We start from the raw sequence: 19,378 nt of genomic DNA, 5'->3' as shown, positions 1-19,378 counted from the left end.
ACGGTACATCCTGACCTTCTTGCAGTGGCAGGGACACATTGGGACATCAGGCTGTCTGCTTTGCGATCGCCTGTAACAGCTGCTGGCACGAGCACTGGAAAACTGCCACTATTTTAAATGCCCGATCGCGTAATCGGGCATTCCCTTCCAGGTTGTGTCACTGCTGACGTCACCTGGAAGGTCATGGGAGGACAGGATATCCCCCTGCAGGGTCTGTGTAGACCCTGCTGGGATATCCGATCGCTCCGATGAGGCACAGGCACTGTCTGTGGGGACTTACATAGAGATCACAGTGTAATCGGTGCAGGGGGATTGCAGGGAAGAGAGTGAGAAACCAAATAGCTGCGTGAAGAATGCCCAAGTACCCCTGATACGATAGTCTGGGTTGTCTGCTTTTATACTTTTGTGGGTATTTTTGGTTTATTTGTTTAAAATTAGAGTTTCAATCCCATCATACCTAATGTAAAAATTCTACAAATAATGTACACCTGATAGTATGTTCCCTATAAGTGCTGGGAAAGTATGGAAATTCTATAAATGAGGTATTTCTGAAATCGGGACACCTGAATTGATAAACTTGGAGGGGATTTTCTGTCACTTTACCTAATTTTGTGAGGATTCGGAGGGGAAATATAATATTTTTTTTTTCCTTTCTCATTTTCGCTAGTTTTTACCAAATTTCTCATCCTAAACTTTCAGCTAATTATCTAACTATGGTATAAAAAGCTCTATCTCTCTTTGAAAAAACAACATATAGTTCACATGAGTACACTATTCACAGGCAAGGGGAATAATCCGCAAAAATATAGCTCCTTCGGTGTAATATATATATTTTATATAATACTTAAACCGGCCTCTCGTTCAAACACTGACATGTCGACGAATGCGCAACATTATATCAGGAGGGGGATATACAAAATCTCCGTGCATCTGCCATTGGGGACAGCACAGCTATCGTATTATATACATTACGCAGGGCTATCCAGGTTGGACCTTAAGGATTTATTTTTAAGAGTTGATACTGCAACCTTTTATTCCAGCCGAAAAAGAGACCGCTGATGTCCCAAAAGCTTATGTATTTTATCTCTGTTACCGGATATCAGCTTTAACGAACGATTCTGCAAACTCTCTCGTTAGTGGATAGCTCCCGAAGTCTGCTCTCCTATTAAGTTATACATTGTACAGGGCAAGCTGACTGCGTTTCATGCTCTTCAGTGCCCCTTCTTAATGAATAGTAATAGCGAAGTAATAAGGTTGGAACCACAACTCTCCTGTCAGCTCCTCCTTTATTAAATTAAATTAAAAAAAGCCCCCACTGGCTAGATACAAAATGCAACCCGTAGCCCAGCGCTTTCTCTATCCTAGTGCTGAATAATAATAAATAACAATGACTTTTTGCCCTCAAGAAAGGCACATCAATCACCCGCCGTAAGATAAGAGAGGAATGCCCAGCACAGTGTTGGCGCTCCCTCTCATAGAGATCTAAATACTCGAGAGGCCACGTCCTGCTGGCTACGTCTAGATTGAAGGCGTCTCCAAACTTTCAAACGATGTCTGCTCCCAAGCAGCGTCTCTTGTGCTTATAACTGTTCCCAAGGTGATGTATGACGTGAAGACAGCCATCCAATCAGGCTGCAGGCAATGCGTTTCTGGGTCAAATTTGAAAAATTAATCCAACAGAAGCAAGGAAACGGTCGAGGCGCCAGAGACCGAAACACCGGAGAGCCAGGGAAACGAGAGCTACCGGAGCGAGAGGGTGCAGGCAGTCACCATGAGGAGAAGGTGAGCCGACTAATTAATTAGTTAATTAACCACGTGCAACCGTTGACGGCCAAGGGGGGCAAAAATATTCAATATTCTTCAGTCTGTTCTGCGCCTGGCAGCTGCCACCTCCTTGAATTTGCACTGCAACTCCAAACACCCTCAGGCGGTCCCAGCAACCATTGCCCCTCATCTCAGCTTCAGACAGGATGTTTGGGCTGCTGTACTTATAAACCTGTTTCTCGGCTATTGGGAGTTGTAGTCCTGCCAGTTGTCCGCAGGTGTAACGGGCTGCTATGAAGTACACCTATTATTGTATTTATGGCTTTCCATATTTCGTTAGGAGCTAGTGTTCTCTATCGTGGGGTTGCGGTATCTATGTTACACTGGGGGTTATTTGCTAAAGGGGGTTGGGTGGCTTTGTAAACAAGGACTTCATGGATCAAGTGACTAGAGAGAAGGCAGCCTTTTTTCACTGTCCTGGGAAGATAATGGGTTAATAGATCAGTAGAGATTGTTTATTTTCATGTCTCCCCTGTGCCAGGGTTAATGCTTTCCCTTTGAGATATACTGCCAGGGAAGCAGCATGTTCCTGAAGAGTTCCCAACTGCTCCATTATTCCCATATATACCTGCTTTTGAAGCCTTTTGTGCGGCTCCCGGGAGTCCCACCGCTCAGGTTAACCGGTACAGGGAATGGATTGTGCTCACGCTGGGGCTGAACAGCCTCCCACTTCTATTCTATGCTGATCAACCTGTTTCAGGATGAAACTACCCCATCCAACAGCTGACTGATCGGCACCTCTGGCCTCACACAGAAACTGTGTCTCTTTTCTAATGCTTATTCTATAAAGGCTGAGGGGTCTTTTAGCCAGTAACTTATACCGGGTGTATATGCGGTTGTGGTTTCATCGCGATAATATTGCTGAGATGCTGTCAAGCCTGCGTTGCTGCAGCACACCTTTTAAGTGGCGGTTTCCTTTTTATTCTATGGCAGATGAGTGGCTGTTGACAAAAATAAGATTATAAAAAGCCAACCCAAGCGAGTGTCTCCTGCAGGAAGAACGGTTCATAACGCATGGATTTCTAAAGTCATCTCACTCATTCAACATTATCCAAAACCTTAACGAGTTGGCCCTTTATAATGCATAGCAAAGTGAATGTTATCCTGAAACTCATGGGTTAATGAATCCCCCCTGTTTACTAGAAGAGAGAATTAGCATGGCCCTAATGTCATCCGCTCCAAATCAAAGCCTTCTGGCTTTCAGACAGTTGCATGCCTAGTGAAAGCCGCATGGTTCTCGCATTAGACCCTGTTCAGGAATGCGGGTTGGAAGCTAATGATTAGCAATGTGTTGTGAGCATCGGGTCTTTGTCGCTGGGCGCCAGCGCTGTTGGGGTAAATGTCGAGGCTTGCATTGTATTTTGGGAGTAGGCTTAAAGTGCACAACTAGGTCATCATGTGGACTTTGTCTCCCCTAAATTGTATTTCCCCGAGGTGTGTTCAATCAGAAAATATATACGCTTGTAGGCTGGGAACATTGAGAGCCAGACGGTAACTGCTCCTAACGCTTGGTTCCATTTTTATATTGATCTCTATAGACGTATCCTTTTGTGGATTTAAAATAAATAAATAAATAAATCTTCCCCTTAAATGATCCATCCACACTAATGGTCAGAACACTAAATATGTCAGTCAAGTGTAGGAATGGCCATATAGCAGCTAGAGGCACAGACAGGTTACAGTGATAGGGTAAGTCATCTTCAGACACGCTGTAGTCAGCTCAGCTCAGATATACTCCGCTGTGGGCTTTGAAACAAGCAGGCGAGTCAAAGATGGAGTGAGATCATCCCGTCTAGCGATCCCAAGCCAAGTCTGAGGGTGCGGCTCGAAGCCACAGCCGCATCATCTATATTTAACTGTTACATTCCAAATTGATTTAGTAATATGACACACTAGAAAAAGTTCTGTTACAAGAACACCTATTTTATTTATTTTTATTAATGCATTTATTGTGAAATGAAAATGCATGTGGAGTCCTATAGATTCCAAATAAAGAAGCAGAGGCTCAGCACTCAAATGATAAGGTGAGTTTATTTCACGCAGGCAATGTTTCGACGCACAGGTCTTTCTCAAGCCTTGTTAAGATAACTACTGCTCATACTTGTCAGTCCCGTGTTCTTATTTGTTCACCCTTCTGGTTCCTATTATTATTTTTGTACAATTGTTTATTAATTAGTGAAGCTATTGCTGCGGAGTCTGTGGCATGTCTAAATTCAGCGTTGGCGCGTCTCCGCGATATCTGGGAGGAAATTGGTATTCCAGAGGACCAGCGCTTGCAAAGGACTGATGCTGTTAAGAGGCATGTAAATGTAAGTAACGGCTCACCCAACCCAGACATGCAGATCTCCTGCCCGAGAGACCTGTACAAACCATGACTGATTTCAAAATCTTTTCTTACCTAACTTATTGCTTACATCTTGAATTAATTATCGGCAGAGAAAGAAAGTAGACCTGTAACCCTTTATTTAGACTTCACAGCAGAAGTCTTCAAACCAAATGTCTGCGTTGTCAGGGACTTCACTCGATTTATACAGTGGCTGTGATCTTTACATAAACACTTGTACACGAATGGATAAATACTAACATCTATTTTGTAAATTTACAAAGTGTTTCTCGTACAATTTGCCTATTTCTCCCACAGCTCCTCCTTACAAGGATGATTGAAGAAGAGGAGAACTTGAAGGATCGGCTTTTAAAAAGCATCAATGTTTGTCGCAAAGAACTTAATGGGTTATGTGAGGAGCTGCAACTTCCACCATTTGAAGTGAGGAATTACTTTTAATAGCATATTTCCTGCTTCTATACATGACATAACAAGACGGCCAGTGAGAACTCCATCCTTGAATACAGTTCTCTTTAAATGTTTTCAAAATTTTTATTTTTTCCCCCACAGACTGTTCTATGAAATGCTCTGTTTAGATAAAGGTTTTTAGAAACCTTGAGTGCCACTAACGGATCAGATTTTATGGATGTTTAATTTGAAGACCGAGGGGAGAGGTGTCCGTTTTAAAGGGCCAGCGCTCAAGTTTCTTGCGCAAGAATAGCTGTGCCGGCCCACATAATGCATGATTAAATGAGTTAGATCGGTGAAATGGCACTGATTTAACTATACACGGCCAGGCAGACTCTTCCTGCAGCCAATCACTAGGGTTGGCCATTCATAGTGTATAATAAGGTCAAGGAATTAACACTTGCAAACTTTTGTCGGCTGTTTAGTGAATATTATCCCGACTGAGCGGTATATGTAGGTGTGTGTATAACGCTTCCTATTACCCATTTCTCAATCCAAAGTGCATATAGATGTATATTTAAATATAATTTTTATTTTATAGGAGGAGGATGACAGCACCATCTTGCAGTTGGAGAAAGATTTGCGGACCCGTGTGGAGGTTATGCTAAAGCAGAAGAAGGAAAGAATGCAAGAACTGAAATTGTTAAAGGAGCGGGATCAAGAATTGTGCGATATATTGTGCACATCTCCTTTCTGCATTGATTGCCATAGCGTCCCAAGCTTAGATGAGTTGGATCAATTCAGGAGACATCTGGCTGCTCTTGCTACAGAAAAGGTTTGATTATTCCTGATTTGTAAATGTAAAGTGACTTTTTTGTTTTTTTTTTCTCGTATTAAATTTTGTGTTTTTTTTTAAATAAGTAATAAACAAATTTTTTTTTTTGATCATTTTGTCAATTTAGGAGCGCAGATCTGCCGAGTTTGTAAATACCAAAAAGCAGATAATTCTTTGTATGGAGGAACTGGATCGTATTCCTGACACAAGCTTTGAACGGGATGTGGTGTGTGAAGACGATGAAGCGTTCTGCCTCTCAAAGGAGAACCTTGCAGCTCTACATGAACTACTCTTTCAGGTATCAGCCGAGGAGTATTTACCTTGGGCTCTGCCTTAGGCCTGACCTAGGGCAGCATCCCCAGCCACCCCTCTCCGCAGCCACTGTCCTTTTCTGCAGCTCACAGCATATGATGTCATATCCCTGTACACTGTGACTTTAATGCACACCGCGCATTTTACAAAGGCTCTACCAGCTCCGCACATCCTCCATAGATGGGCTGGTTGAGCAGATCTAGATCTCCCTTGTAATAGACACAAGAATGTATTGCTAGACACGTTCAGGTTTTTTTTTTTTCCAGTTGGCTATTTATGGGGGAAAATTGGACCTGTCACCCACAATTGTGTGGAGTCAACTACAGCCAAACTACTAGCATATTTTCACTTATGCTGGTTATAATTGCTTCTGTTTTCTTAAAGAGGTCATTGTGTGTACATATCTCTTCTAGCAGACATTCATGACCTGCATTCTGTTAGCACCTGATGGCAGATTTATTATATAAGAATTTCACCTATACATTTCCTAGCATAATACATAAACAAGAGTTCCTTATACAACCGTACCATTATAGATTGTCAGGTGTATTTTAAGCGCAGTCCCAAAATTAATCTAAATAATGCATTGATAGAACCATATAAATGTGTCCATCTTTTATTTTTTTTTATGTTTAAATTGTGAATTTTATTATTCCAGCTCGAGGAGCAGAAAATAAGAAATCAATCATTATGTGAAGAGTTGCGCTCCAAAATAATTGAGCTTTGGGACCGACTTCAGATTCCTGAAGAAGAACGCAGCGCGTTTTCTGTGTACATGACTGGCTCAAAAGGCAAAATCATAAAAGCAGTAAGTGATAATCTTGATACTGATGTGTTTTATACTATAGCCCTTTGTGTGGCTGGCATTTCAAAGGTTATTGTGGCTGTTAATGGTGTTCTCTCTGCTTCTTTGTTTTGCAAGTTGCAAGATGAAGTGGATCGTCTTCAAGAGTTAAAGCTGCAGAACATAAAAAACTTTGTCGAAGTAATTCGGACAGAACTTGTGACGTATTGGGACAAATGCTTCTGCAGCCACGAACAGAGACAAGCCTTTGCTCCTTATTACGATGGTTGGTAATTTGTATTGTACGTGCTGGTTGTCGGCTCACAATGTAGTGTAATTGCACTACTAACCTGTGACTAATTCTGTATTAGAGGATTACAGTGAAGACCTGCTTTGCCTACACGATGCTGAAATCAATCGTATGAAACATTACTATGAGGTACACAAGGAGATGTTTGAAGGTGTACAGAAATGGGAAGAGAACTGGAAGCTCTTCTTGGAGTTTGATGTAAGTGTAGCATATTTTGTGACATGTCTTGCAGTAAGTAGTATGGTATGAATTGATTTAAGTGATCGGAGGCAAGAGGCTGCTCTAAGGAGCCTTTGATCCGGTAAAGTGCTTCAATTTTATTCTACAATGAAGCAACCTTAATTGTTTCAAGCATATATCTAAATTGGAGAAAGGAAAAAGTTAAAATCCTTAACGTATGATATCTCCTTATAGTCTGTTTTTTCCCCTAATTATAGAAAAAAGCAACAGACCCCAACAGATTCACAAACAGAGGAGGCAATCTCCTAAAAGAAGAAAAGCAGAGAGCAAAGCTGCAGAAGATGCTTCCAAAGGTTGGTTTGCGTGTCTGATTTGACTACACCATTGTAGTATTAAGTCAAGATGGATTTTAGGTCACTTGGGAGTGTGTGTGTGTGTGTGTATATATATATATATATATATCACACACATTATTATTATTACTCTTTATTACATGTAAGCAATTTACGCAGTGGTGTAGTACTTAGGTGGGGCAGTTAACACGTACATAACAAACACTTTTAAAAATACAGACACATCGGGTGTTTAGAACCCTGCCTGTGAGCTTGCTGTCTAGTCTTTTTTTGGTACTTTTACACAAAGTTCCTGGCTTTGAGGGCACTGCTCGTGAGCTTACAATCTAAGGTGGGAAGTGGTTGTATAAATCAGTATGTAAATAAATGTATCAGGTTTTGGGGTTTTTTTGCAGCTGGAAGAGGAGTTAAGAGTTCGCATTGCAGGCTGGGAAGAAGAACAAGGCCAGGAGTTCTTTGTTAATGGAAAGAAATTCATGGACTATGTTACAGAGCAATGGGAGCAGTTCCATCTGGAGAAAGAGAGGGAGAAACAAGAACGGGTAAGATAAACCCCTTCGCAAGCATCCTTTGGATGCCTCCCCATCAGCAAATGGGAGATCAGGTTGTCATTAGGCAACCTGGGTCCAAGCGCCATCCCAACCGGCAGCAGGAGTTACCATTGCTTGGATCAGAGTAGTAGGGAAACGTTTGTTCGGAAGTCTTCCTGCGGAGTTAGAAGTGACGCCACCGGGAACAACATTGGAAGTAAAAACGTTCCCAAAGGGTCTGTCTTGGACCCTCCTGTGAACTTTGAGCCCCTGCAGGCTGACCACTATTTTTAATTTTCATTAAATGGTGCCTTCTTGAACAAAACTAATCAGTAAATCTTCTATTCGCAAATATTTTTAATTATAGCAAATAAAAAAGTCTCGGCAACTAGAGGAGGAAATGTTTTATGGAAGTGCACCGAGGACTCCAAGCAAGCGGCGCGTCCTTGGGCCTAACACTCCCGGGAAAGTCCGCAAGGTAAGTTATACATCTTTCTTGTGCCTGATCATGGAAAGCTTTACCGTTAATGATAATCTGCGTCTCCAGGTTGGCTACAGGTTAATATGTACACTATAACCCTCATAATGCATATAATAGCTGAGTTTTAACTTTTGATCGTCTTATTGCATCCAGATGCATAGAGGTTTTCCTCAGAACCGTCTCTATATAGTTGTTCTGCTCTCTTATGATATATGTACTAAAACGATTTTTCTGTGAATATTTAGAGGACTAATAAAATGACAGGTATGCTAAGGTTTATATACAAGAGTGTGCAATATAATGGCTAAATGAAACAACTTTAACCCCTTCGTGACAATTGCCGGTCCGGGCACGTCACTGAAAATCGTGACGATTATGACAATTGACGTGCCAGGACCGGCACGTCTTTAAACGGGTGAAAAAATCGATCCGTGATCGATTTTTTTTCACTCAAACGGTGTTGCTCTAATGCCTCGACATCGAGACATTGAGCAACACCAAAAAAAACATTCCCGCCCCCCCCGATCGCTCCTAGGAGCAAAAAAAAAACATGTTTGAAAGACTGCACGTCTTTCAAACATGGCGGCGCCCGCCGCCGAAAAACGGGTTTAGGAAGCGATCGCGAGTCGCTTCCTTTGCTTAGCTGGTGTTGCTAAGATGCCTCAGTATCGAGGCATCTTTGCAACACCTGTTTAGCAAAGGAAGCGATCGCGAGTCGCTTCCTTTGCTTAGCTGGTGTTGCTAAGATGCCTCCGTATCGAGGCATCTTTGCAACACCTGTTTAGCAAAGGAAGCGACTCGCGATCGCTTCCTAAATGCTCAACTTACCTTCCCGGTGCCGGTGTCTTCGAAACACACGCGGTGTTTCAAGATGGCGGCGCCCATCAAGCCGGGGGGCGGAGCCTGCTGACATCATCGGGGGGGTGTTGCTGGATGTCATGGACATCCAGTGAATAACACCCCTAGTGGTCAGATCACTCATAAGAGTGATCATGATTTGATAAATCAAAGGCAATGTTTTCTAAACATTGCCTTTGATCAGTATTGGATCTGCCCCCCTCCTTCACTTGCTTCTAGTGAGGGAGAGAGACAGATCGGTGTGTTCTGGTATTTCAGGTATTCCCTAATAAATATATATATATATTGATCCAAAGGCTCTTATAAGAGCCACCCATATAATATTAACCCCTTCATTGCCATTGATCACTGCATAAACAGTGATCTTGCATAGTGGCAATTGTTTTTGGGTTTTTTTTTTTTTTTTACATGTTTTTTTACTTTTTTTAGGTTTTTTTTTATTATAGCCATTAACCCTTTCCTTCCCCACTATTTTTGCTGCAATTCTTACCATGCAGCGGTATACGGCTGAGGAGGCGTATGCCTTTTTGGCCACAGATTCTGAGGCCACTGATACAGCGTCAGATTTTGACGTTGGTCAGTTCACAGATACATCTAGTGATGTATCTGTGGCTGTTAGGACGCCTACCACACGTAGTCGTGGCAGTGCACCAGAGGCATGGGTAGCGCCTAATAGGTACAAGCCAGCTATCCCTCCTTTTTCTGGAATTCCTGGCATCAATATTGATGTTACAGGATTCACTCCACTGCAATTTGTGCAGGTTTTTTTGGGAGACGATGTCTTGGGAGACATTGTCACACAAACAAACATTTATGCCCAGCAGCACCGTGCTGCTAGCCCTAATTCTTTTTGGGCAAAACAGCCATGGACTCCCATTGACGTGCCAGAATTTCTTAAATTCTTGGCACTCACAATGTTAATGGGCATTATAAAAAAGCCCTCCATCCGCTCCTACTGGAGCACCAGCCCCATCTTTAGTACCCCCATTTTTGCCCAAACTATAACTAGGCAAAGGTATGAAATGATTCTTCGTTTCATGCATTTTAGCGACAACAGCCTGTGCCCCCCTAAGGAGGACCCCCAGTTTGATAGGCTGTACAAAATCCGCCCCCTGATTACCCATCTCGCTGCCAGGTTTCCAGAGGTTTATACACCTGGAAAGAATATCTGCGTGGATGAATCCCTAATGAAATATAAAGCAAGGTTGGGATTTAAGCAGTATATTCCTTCCAAGCGCTCCAGGTATGGAGTGAAGGTGTATAAGCTCTGCGAGAGCGAGACAGGATATACTCATGCCTTCCGGGTATACGAGGGTAAGGATAGCTACCTTGACCCTCCAGGTTGCCCAGATCATCTGGGCACCAGTGCCAAGATTGTTTGGGACCTAATATTCCCCCTTATGAACAAAGGCTACCACTTGTATGTAGATAACTTCTATACAAGCGTCCCTTTGTTCAAGCTGCTGTATTGTTTCGATACGGTAGCTTGCGGTTCTATAAAAAAGAACCACTTGGGTTTCCCACAACGCCTGGTACGAACCCGGCTACGAAAGGGGGAGACCTCAGCTCTACGCCAAGAGGAGCTTTTGGCATTGAAGTTCAAGGACAGAAAAGAGGTGTGCATGCTGAGCACCATCCACGATGAGAGAACCGTGGAGGTTTCTGTCCGTGGCAGAGCTGGGGTCACTACAAAGCCAGTGTGCATCAGGGCCTATAACAAGCACATGGGTGGAGTTGATCTGTCAGATCAACTCCTACAGCCCTACCTCATTATGAGGAAGACAAAGGCCTGGTACAAGAAGGTTGCAATTTATCTAATGCAAATTGCAACCTATAACGCTTTTTTGCTGCACAAAAAAGCAGACACTGGGCTGAAGCTGTCTTTTTTGCAGTTTCAGCTCGAAGTAATTTCAGGTATCTTGTACCGTGATGCACCTGGTCCCCAAGTAGTGATGGGAACCAACAGAATTGGGGCTACCCATTTTATTTTTAAAATCCCCCCTACAGCAAAGAAGCAGAATCCCCAAAAGAGATGCAGGGGGCAAAGAAAGGACACCACATTTTACTGTCCAGATTGCCCTGGAAAACCTGCACTCTGTGTCGGTGACTGCTTCAAGCTGTATCACACAGTTTCCCATTTTAAATTTTTTTTTTGTTCCTGCTCCATTTTTGTATTTTTTTTTAATTTTTTGTTACATTTACTGTTTTTTAGCTTTTATTTGCTCCACCATTTTTAAGCGTTTTTATTTGCACTGTCAAGTGACCCCTGTGTCCATTCCGTGGCATGAGGGACCACTTAAGGTGCTAGATCAAATCCCTTCTTGGAGATAGGCCAGGCTTTCTTGTAACCTGTCCCTACTGATAGTTGGGTACAAGCATTTTTCTTTACCCAGATGTAAAATTCCTACTGAATTTGAATTGCTCATGTTCCAAATGTGGCCCTTTTGCCCCCAAACAATCTGACAAACCCATGCATGTGGGGTATCAATGTACTCAGGAGATGTTGCTGGACACATATCTGGGTGTTGTGTGACAGCAACATATACCAGGAGCTGTAATTTCACACCTGAAGTACAAAGTATGTGAAAAAAACACCAAAAACAATTACTATCCCAAACTTTGACAAGGGTTGGTGGTAGGATTAGTGCATGGAAAGGGTTAAACTATCAGCATCTAAAATACCCTGGGGTGTCTAGTTTTCAAAAATATATGGTTTGGTGGGGTAAATTTAATTTGCTGGCTTCAAAGATGCCCCAAATACCACATAGAGACAGAATTACCAGATTCAGAGAAAAATGGTTTTGAATTAGCAAAACGCTACTTGTACTTATTGCCCCATAACGTGTAGAAGAAAGCAAAAAAACATAAAAACATTGGGTATTTCTAAACTTGGGACAAATAGTAGAATCTATTTAGCAGGTTTTTTCAGTAGTTTTTTATGATGAATAAAAGATTTTTCAAATAAAAGTGAGAAAATTTGTTTTTTTTTCAATTTTTCGTCATATTTTATTATTTTTATTATAGGAAATTACATCATATGAAGAAAGCCCTTCTTGTCCTGAAAAAAACAATATATAACTTGTGTGGGTTTAGTAAATGGGTTAAGAGAAAATTACAGCTAAACACAAACACCGCAGAAACGATAAAACAGCCATTGTCACGAAGGGTACAAAAAGTAAAATCAGCCTTTGTCACGAAGGGGTTAAGATCGATAATATTATGATAAACACATGGGGTGGGTTTCTCATTCATATCTTACTAAAGTTACCCTACAAACCCAACTAAGTAGGTGTATTTGATGTACTGCACTGCAAAATGATATGATTTTTGGGAAAGGTAAGATTTTTATTTTAAATGGCATGTTAAGAGAGCCAATATCCCTTCCTGGCAAGAGGTTAGGTGACTGACTGCATTTTCGCAATTAACATAGGAATACAGAGATCCACTGATTTTGTTTCCATCGATGTATTCCGCTAAAGATGGCTGGCATGCATTTACATTGTAATACGGCTTTTCTCCTGGCACTAACCTTTCCTGCTTCTCCCCTCAGCTTAATGGCACCTCTGTCTCCAATACTACAAACAGCACCCTGCGCTCCGCATTCAGTGGCACGCTTTGCCACTCGCCCGTATCCCGGCCCCCGCTCTCTGCTGGCAAGGTTGGTTAAAGGCTCTTTTTTTTTTTTCTCTCATTCAAGTCTTGTAACTATTTTTTTTGCATTATATCACAAAAGATGAAACTTTGCGAAAATGCATAGAATGAAACCTGAGCTTTTCTGGGGAAAGGGTGTGTGTGTATGTGTAGATGTTACTGGAAACAATACCACTACATGCTTCGTTTTCCTATTTGATAGGATGAACACATAATAAATTGCATGAATGTGGTTACACAATATTAATATTTAAATAGTTCAATATACAATCTATGCTGGTTCGAAGGACACTAACAGTTGGGGACAAACTTCTCATTCATGTTGTGAAACTGTCAAGTAGTATGGAATTCTGATACTTGGGATTAATTCACAGTGAAATATCTGGTGTATAACAGTGAAAGTGCCACGGGCTTTTGTTGTATAGCATGTTAAACTTAAAAAAAACGTTCTTTAATGGTTCTGGGGTAACTAAATAATGTGTACTTTAACGAATGGCTACATGTCTTTATTCCAGCCCGCATTACCTACACGGACTCCAACAAGAGTGTTCAAAACTCCCCAGACCAGGCGACTGGAGAAGAATAAGGAAAATATGTCCCAGCTGAATGGAACCGCCATGAGCGGTGGGTGCCACCTCACAATTCCTGCCCAGCGTAACCTCAGCGTTAACTCTGTTGCCAGCACCTATTCTGAGTTTGCGGTAATTCACCTTTTTTAAGAAAACCAGCCAAATACTGATCACCGAGCAGCACAGTCAGGAAGGCACAAATGTTTGACGTGTCGGGAAGAATAGTTTAGACACACGTTGTAATTATTACTACTATTTATTTAATAATGTGAGGGCCCTGCTCTAACGAGCTTACCATCTAGATGGTGGGATTCATTCATCCCTTCACTGTTGTGCTACCATATTCACCTGTCTAAGCCACAAACAGAATGCAGTGGGAGTGCAGGAATGAGTTCATTATGTGAGAGACCCCAAAAACACATGCTGTACTCTTGAATTAAGCAGTGGGAGTCTAAACAGTCATTCTCTTCTGATTTGCCCTGTGCCTATGGCCTTTCTAACCATTCACAGGTATATTCACTATACTGTGCCCTGAGTTGATTGACATGTCATATCAGCAATGCATGATAAACAAGTTTCCAACCCAGTGACCGATTCCCAACCAAGTAAGGGTCTCACAAAACATAGTTTCCACCCCCTGCTTGTACTGATTATACATGTCTTCATATTCTGTTTATAGAGGGAATCTACCCATATTGACTCCACAACTATTGACTCCAGGTCTGTATCCGGCACATATTCAATACCTGGTGCATGCCTTTGGGAATCTGTGCTAAGCCTTTGTCTAGTTATATTCTGTAATAAGGGTGCAGGTAACATATACACCTGAACAGGTTTCTCTCCTTCCACCCACTAACATGTTTCATATTCATGCGGACAGCCATCAGTCACTACGTAGTCTACAAAGAGCCCTGATCCTGACTGTGCTGCTGCTTCCATTACTAGCACCGTTCACTGCGGATTTGCTGTGGTTTCACCTCCTTCTGCAATAATATTCTGCTTCACAGCTGCTTTTCTTGTTGTCTCTGACTATTTTTGTTTATTAACCGGCTTACTAGCTTTATATTCTTATTCCATTTTTAAACTTGATGTCTTACTTTGATGTTACCTTTCGTATTATGATCAACATTAACAAGAAAGAATAATTGTCTGTAATAATTAAATCAATAATATGACTTTTAGTTTCTACTTTTTTCCCCGTCAGTCCACACAGTTAAAATTTTGAAGAATGTCTTGTTAAATATTATTATATTTTATTTATAAAGCGCCGACAGATTTCGCAGCGCTGTACAAGATGAAAATTTTACAGATAACAGCAAGTACAATATGGCAATTGACATACAGATAAGAGGAATGGAGTAGAGCCCTGTGCTTATTTTATTTTTTTGCCCGCTCCTGCAATGTGGGTGTTCTGCTACCACAACATGTGTGCCCAATCCCGCCCGTCCCCGCCACAAATGCGGCCCACCTCCTTACCTGAACTGAACATTTCCTGCGCAGTCCCGCAAGGCTGCCCTCGAGTTGCTCACTCACAGCGTCTCTTCTCTTGCTCGGCCCAGGAACACAGCAGAGTCACAGTAAGTGACGTCACATCACATGACTCCGCTGTGTTCCTGGGCGGTGCAAAAGAAGAGACTCTGTAAGGGAGCAACGCGAAGGCAGCCTTGCAGGACTACGTGGGATTACCGGGACCCGCAGGTACAGTGCTAGACCGCCTGCAAGTTTTTTGGCGGGACCCACCTCCCAATGCAGTCCTTTAGAATGGAGGGCCATGTTCCCGCAGGAATTTACAATCTAAATAACTCTTTGCTCTCATCCTTTTCTTTATAAACTCCGTTGTTCTGGACGCACATAATCTGACCGAAAGGGATACAGAGGATCTGTAGAACTATAACGTTAGCGGGTGTATCTGCGCATGCACACCTACAGTGGGGTCTATTTGGTTTGCAGGAGAGTTGCATGTCAGGTCCTACGCATTAGTGCGCTGCTTCTTCAGGCACAACTTGGCTGGCCATGTGTAATGTATAGCTAAATCAGTGAGACTTCTCCAGACTCATCACCCATTAAATTATGCATTCAGCATGGTCGGCCATTCTAGTGGGATAAACCTGCTGGTGTTAGCTCTTCATAACGGATAGTGAAGTAAATAAGTGAATTAAAACTCCTAAATAGTCTCCTTTTGTTACATAACAACATTGTTCAGTTGCGCTGTGCTCTTCTCTGATGAAGCATATCCAACCAAGTTTTCCTAATTTCTATGTATTAAAAACAAAAAATTAACACCCTTTAGTGGTGGTACTCCGCAGCCGTGCGTGTTTTATCATTTATTATTTCTTACAGGTAAACGTGTATTATATTATTTCATGCATTCTGTGTTGATGGGGCTGCAATAGCCATTAGTGTCGGTTTAAACCAGACAGATAATGGTTAAAACCAAGACTGTGTTCAGTAATCCCTGTAAAAAGCAACATTTTTTTCCCTACTGTGTTTAAAAATTTGACATACAGCAGTGCCCTGTTCTTATCAATTCACTATTCTAGCTTTTAGGAATGGGCATCCGTTTTTTGATAAATGCACGTATAGCGCATTGCTTTAGATGCTTTTCTGCTCCACCAACGATGAAAATGCTAGCCAGCTGTGAAGCTTAAACCTCTTGGGTGCTGGATCGGCAAGCACCCCCTCTACTAACTCTGTGCTTCCAGAACGCTTCTTGGGTACACTGCCTTTTTTTGTGTATATGATACATGAAATCAGAGCAAATCAGGTTTTTGTTTTTTTTTTTTTGTTTTTTTTTGTGTTCTTTCCACAATATGTATGAAAGCTGTTGGCTTTCCTCATGACAAATGCTCTATGAAACATATTTTGACATGTCAAAGTATTTCCCTTTCCCCATGGAGTATGTCCCCTTTCTTCCAATTCGGTAAATAATCTATGGTTATTTTTGTTTTTACAGCGAGAACTTTCAAAAGCCACAAGTTCTAACGCAAACCCTCGAATACTGAACTCCACCATTACCCATATGTAATGTTCCAGGAGTTGGATTTAAAGACGCAAAGGACCAGGTGCGCATCCCATGTCAAGCACCAGAGGCTGCCATGTTTTATTTGGGTTTCTGGCATTGTAGATGAAGTGTAAATTCCCATGGACTCTCTGACGGGGTAACGAAGTTATTTCTGGAAGTTTTTTAATGCACACCAACAAGAGTCTGAGCAGACTTTGCACACTGATTTCATCTCATTAGCAAATATATTAATAAACTCTAGCTTCAAGACCTGAAATCTAATCTATTAAACTACCCAAGTTGGTTGCTCGATTGATTTTTGCAACTGGTGGTTTGCATATATTTTTTATTTTGCAGCTGAAGGTGTAATGTATAATACAGTCTTTAAATGTTGCTGTACATGTATTTCATGGCTAATTCTCACGGCAAAGTTTAATATTTTATGTGTATATACGGTTTTTAGGTTGTCTTTTTATGATCATGAACTACTTTGCACCTTTTTCATGTCACTACAGCTGGTTCCATAAGTCTTTTTGTATTTTGGTCAAATGATGGTATAGAGTAGGGCTGTCCAAGCGTGGCCCTCTGGCACTGTAACAGCAACACACTGTGGCTGGGCTAGAAAGGTTGGTGAAGTGGTAGGAAGTCTTGCCGCTGGGGCCACAACTGGACAGCACCTCATACGGAGCTCCTCATACAGGCTTATGCATAAACTTGAACGTACCACGCTTAACACTAAAGTGACCAATTTATACCATTTTTAGTAGGGGCTCATGAGGCTTTTATTTGAATTTTTTAATATTTTTTTTTTTATTATTCCTATCCCTAGTAAAGTGACACCAAGCCAAAATGTAATGTTATATATACAGGGATACAGAAGAAGTGGTTAGAGAGGTTTTTAATTCATAAAAAAGTGTTTAAAACCCAATCCCATTAAGGCAGAAGTACTAGTTTGGGTTTCATCAAGAGGTTTCCGTAGCCTAACTGTACACTGTATCTGCTGTTACACGAGCCAGTAGCTGACATTGCCCTGTGACCGTACTATGATGTGTGTGTGCGTTAAATCCTTTCTGGTAGTAGGATACGCGTGAGTCAATAAAGCCCGTAACATTTTGGTACCCTAACTGACATTTCTATGGAGCACTTAATGCGGAGAGCCATTCATTAATATGTAAATCTGCAATGGTTTTGTACACGTTTCGCTGCTGTACGTTTAAACCAAGCGTTTTAGTTGCAGGGCTGAGCTGCTAAAATGCTGTTGAGATGGCAAAATTGTTGCTCATAGGCTTTCTAAAGCTCCGAATAATTCACTCCTCGCTGATTTTCATCTGAAGTTGGTGTGATTTCTGTGCCCGCTCATGTAGTCAAATAAGAGACTATTGCAATTTAATGAATAGAAAAAGTGGGTTGTTTTTTGATCGGGCACCTTTATAACTTCGAGTGCTTCATCGGTACTAATAATTTTTATAGAAACGTGGTATAACTGAATCTCCCGCGCTTTCCCCAACTCCTGTTTAAAATGTCATGGGTGAGGCAGCAGTAGCTGTGGCAGGTCTCTGAAAAAGCTTTTAGCCTAATATTTGTTAATATGGTTAAAGCGAAGGCTAGTGTTTTTCTACGGTTTTGTATGTACAAGGTTTTGCAAAGAAACTGTCAGAGGCATCATTTGAAGCAAAATCAAAATGACTGTGGCATCTTATATATTGCTTTTGATTTTTTTTGTACATTCTTGTGTATATATAGTAAATTAAAAACTATCTACTCACTACATCGTTTGTTCTGACTATTCATTTACAAAACGTACTGCAAATTACTGCTCTCTGAGGGTAGCCAGGACCCAAGTTCTTTAAGATTAAGAAAGGGCACCCAGAAAAAAACATTAAAAGTAACACGCCAAAATTGCAATAACAATATTAATATATATATTAATGGCAATTACACTCCTATCATGGCCTGGTTCTAGCATGTGTATATGGGTATATATATATTACACACTAAGCTAACAGCAATCACACTATCTTGCCCAGGTTCTAGCATGTACCGGCTGCCTGGGCAAGATAGGAGTGTGATTGCTGTTAGGAGTGTGATTGCCGTTATATACTAAACTAACAGCAATCACACTCCTATCTTGCCCAGGCAGCTGGTACATGCTAGAACCTTGGTGTCCAAGTTTTTTCTGCAGTGGGCCACTTCATCAGAATTGTATGCGTGCGCAGGCTGCACTCATTTTTCACTGTGTGAAAATATGGCCTTTAATAAGATATGCAGATTAAAATAAAGTAAATGACACAAAACCTTTACTTTTCCTCTCACTGATTTCTGGGCCTAGAAAATTTCGTGACTACAAATTCAGGATTCTGAATAAGTTAAAATGAAATAGTTCTATTTATTTTAGGGATGCACCAAAATGAAAATTCTGGACCAAAACCGAAAATTCAGGGTTTACTTAGCCAAAAGTGAAAATGACCCCCCCACATACTTTTAATAAAAGTAAGTTGCACACCAAAATTGTACAAAAAAATTATATATTATGATTAACAGCAATCTCAGGCATACCCAAATTCCAGTAGGTACTGGTTGGCTGGGCACTGTACCAGTAATTTGTGTCCAATTTTAGTGTGTAACCACACTTTTATTAAAAGTAACACACCACAATTGGACAAAAAAAATCAACAATATGACTTGGCATGATAGGAGTGTGATTGTTAACAGCTGTTAGCAACCACACTCCTATCATGCCAAGTCAGCCAGTACATGCTGGTACAGGGTGGCTGTAAGTGCAGACCCCATACTGCTGGCAGCATCAATACACAAGGGTGGCAGCTAGCCAGGTTTCAGCATGTACTGGCTGACTTGGCATGATAGGAGTGTGATTGCTATCATGCCAAGTCATATTGTTGATTTTTTTTGTCCAATTATGGTGTGTTACTTTTTATAAAAGTGTGGTTACACACTAAAA

General features: G+C 41.4%; 1 protein-coding gene and 1 non-coding gene across 2 annotated transcripts; both read left to right on the top strand.

The window, feature by feature from the left end:
* The first annotated feature begins 1,771 nt into the window (after window positions 1-1,771).
* Window positions 1,772-16,443, top strand: LOC149273405 (protein regulator of cytokinesis 1-like). The gene is made up of 14 exons (XM_089506364.1): window positions 1,772-1,782; window positions 4,001-4,133; window positions 4,466-4,588; window positions 5,157-5,390; window positions 5,518-5,688; window positions 6,361-6,510; window positions 6,625-6,772; window positions 6,858-6,994; window positions 7,234-7,329; window positions 7,725-7,871; window positions 8,227-8,337; window positions 12,749-12,856; window positions 13,365-13,550; window positions 16,372-16,443. Exons 1-14 carry the CDS (start codon window positions 1,772-1,774, stop codon window positions 16,441-16,443), a joined length of 1,827 nt encoding a protein of 608 aa, XP_089362490.1.
* LOC149273406 (small nucleolar RNA SNORA35) lies at window positions 11,446-11,575 on the top strand. The gene has a single exon (XR_016279469.1). It is a non-coding gene; the product is annotated as a small nucleolar RNA SNORA35 (small nucleolar RNA).
* Window positions 16,444-19,378: the final 2,935 nt, after the last annotated feature.

This window comes from Sceloporus occidentalis, unplaced genomic scaffold (assembly GCF_023333645.1).
Source record: "Sceloporus occidentalis isolate IW3139 unplaced genomic scaffold, rSceOcc1.0.p SCAF_378, whole genome shotgun sequence".
NCBI lineage: Eukaryota > Metazoa > Chordata > Lepidosauria > Squamata > Phrynosomatidae > Sceloporus > Sceloporus occidentalis.
The sequence above is the reverse complement of the archived record's forward strand: the minus strand, read 5'-3'. Positions and strand labels throughout refer to the sequence as shown.

Excerpts from the sequence above, each read along its gene's own strand:
- LOC149273405 (XM_089506364.1), top strand. Across the intron at positions 5,391-5,517 it reads CTGCTCTTGCTACAGAAAAG|GAGCGCAGATCTGCCGAGTT; the intron begins GTTTGATTATTC and ends TTGTCAATTTAG. Across the intron at positions 12,857-13,364 it reads CCCCGCTCTCTGCTGGCAAG|CCCGCATTACCTACACGGAC; the intron begins GTTGGTTAAAGG and ends TCTTTATTCCAG.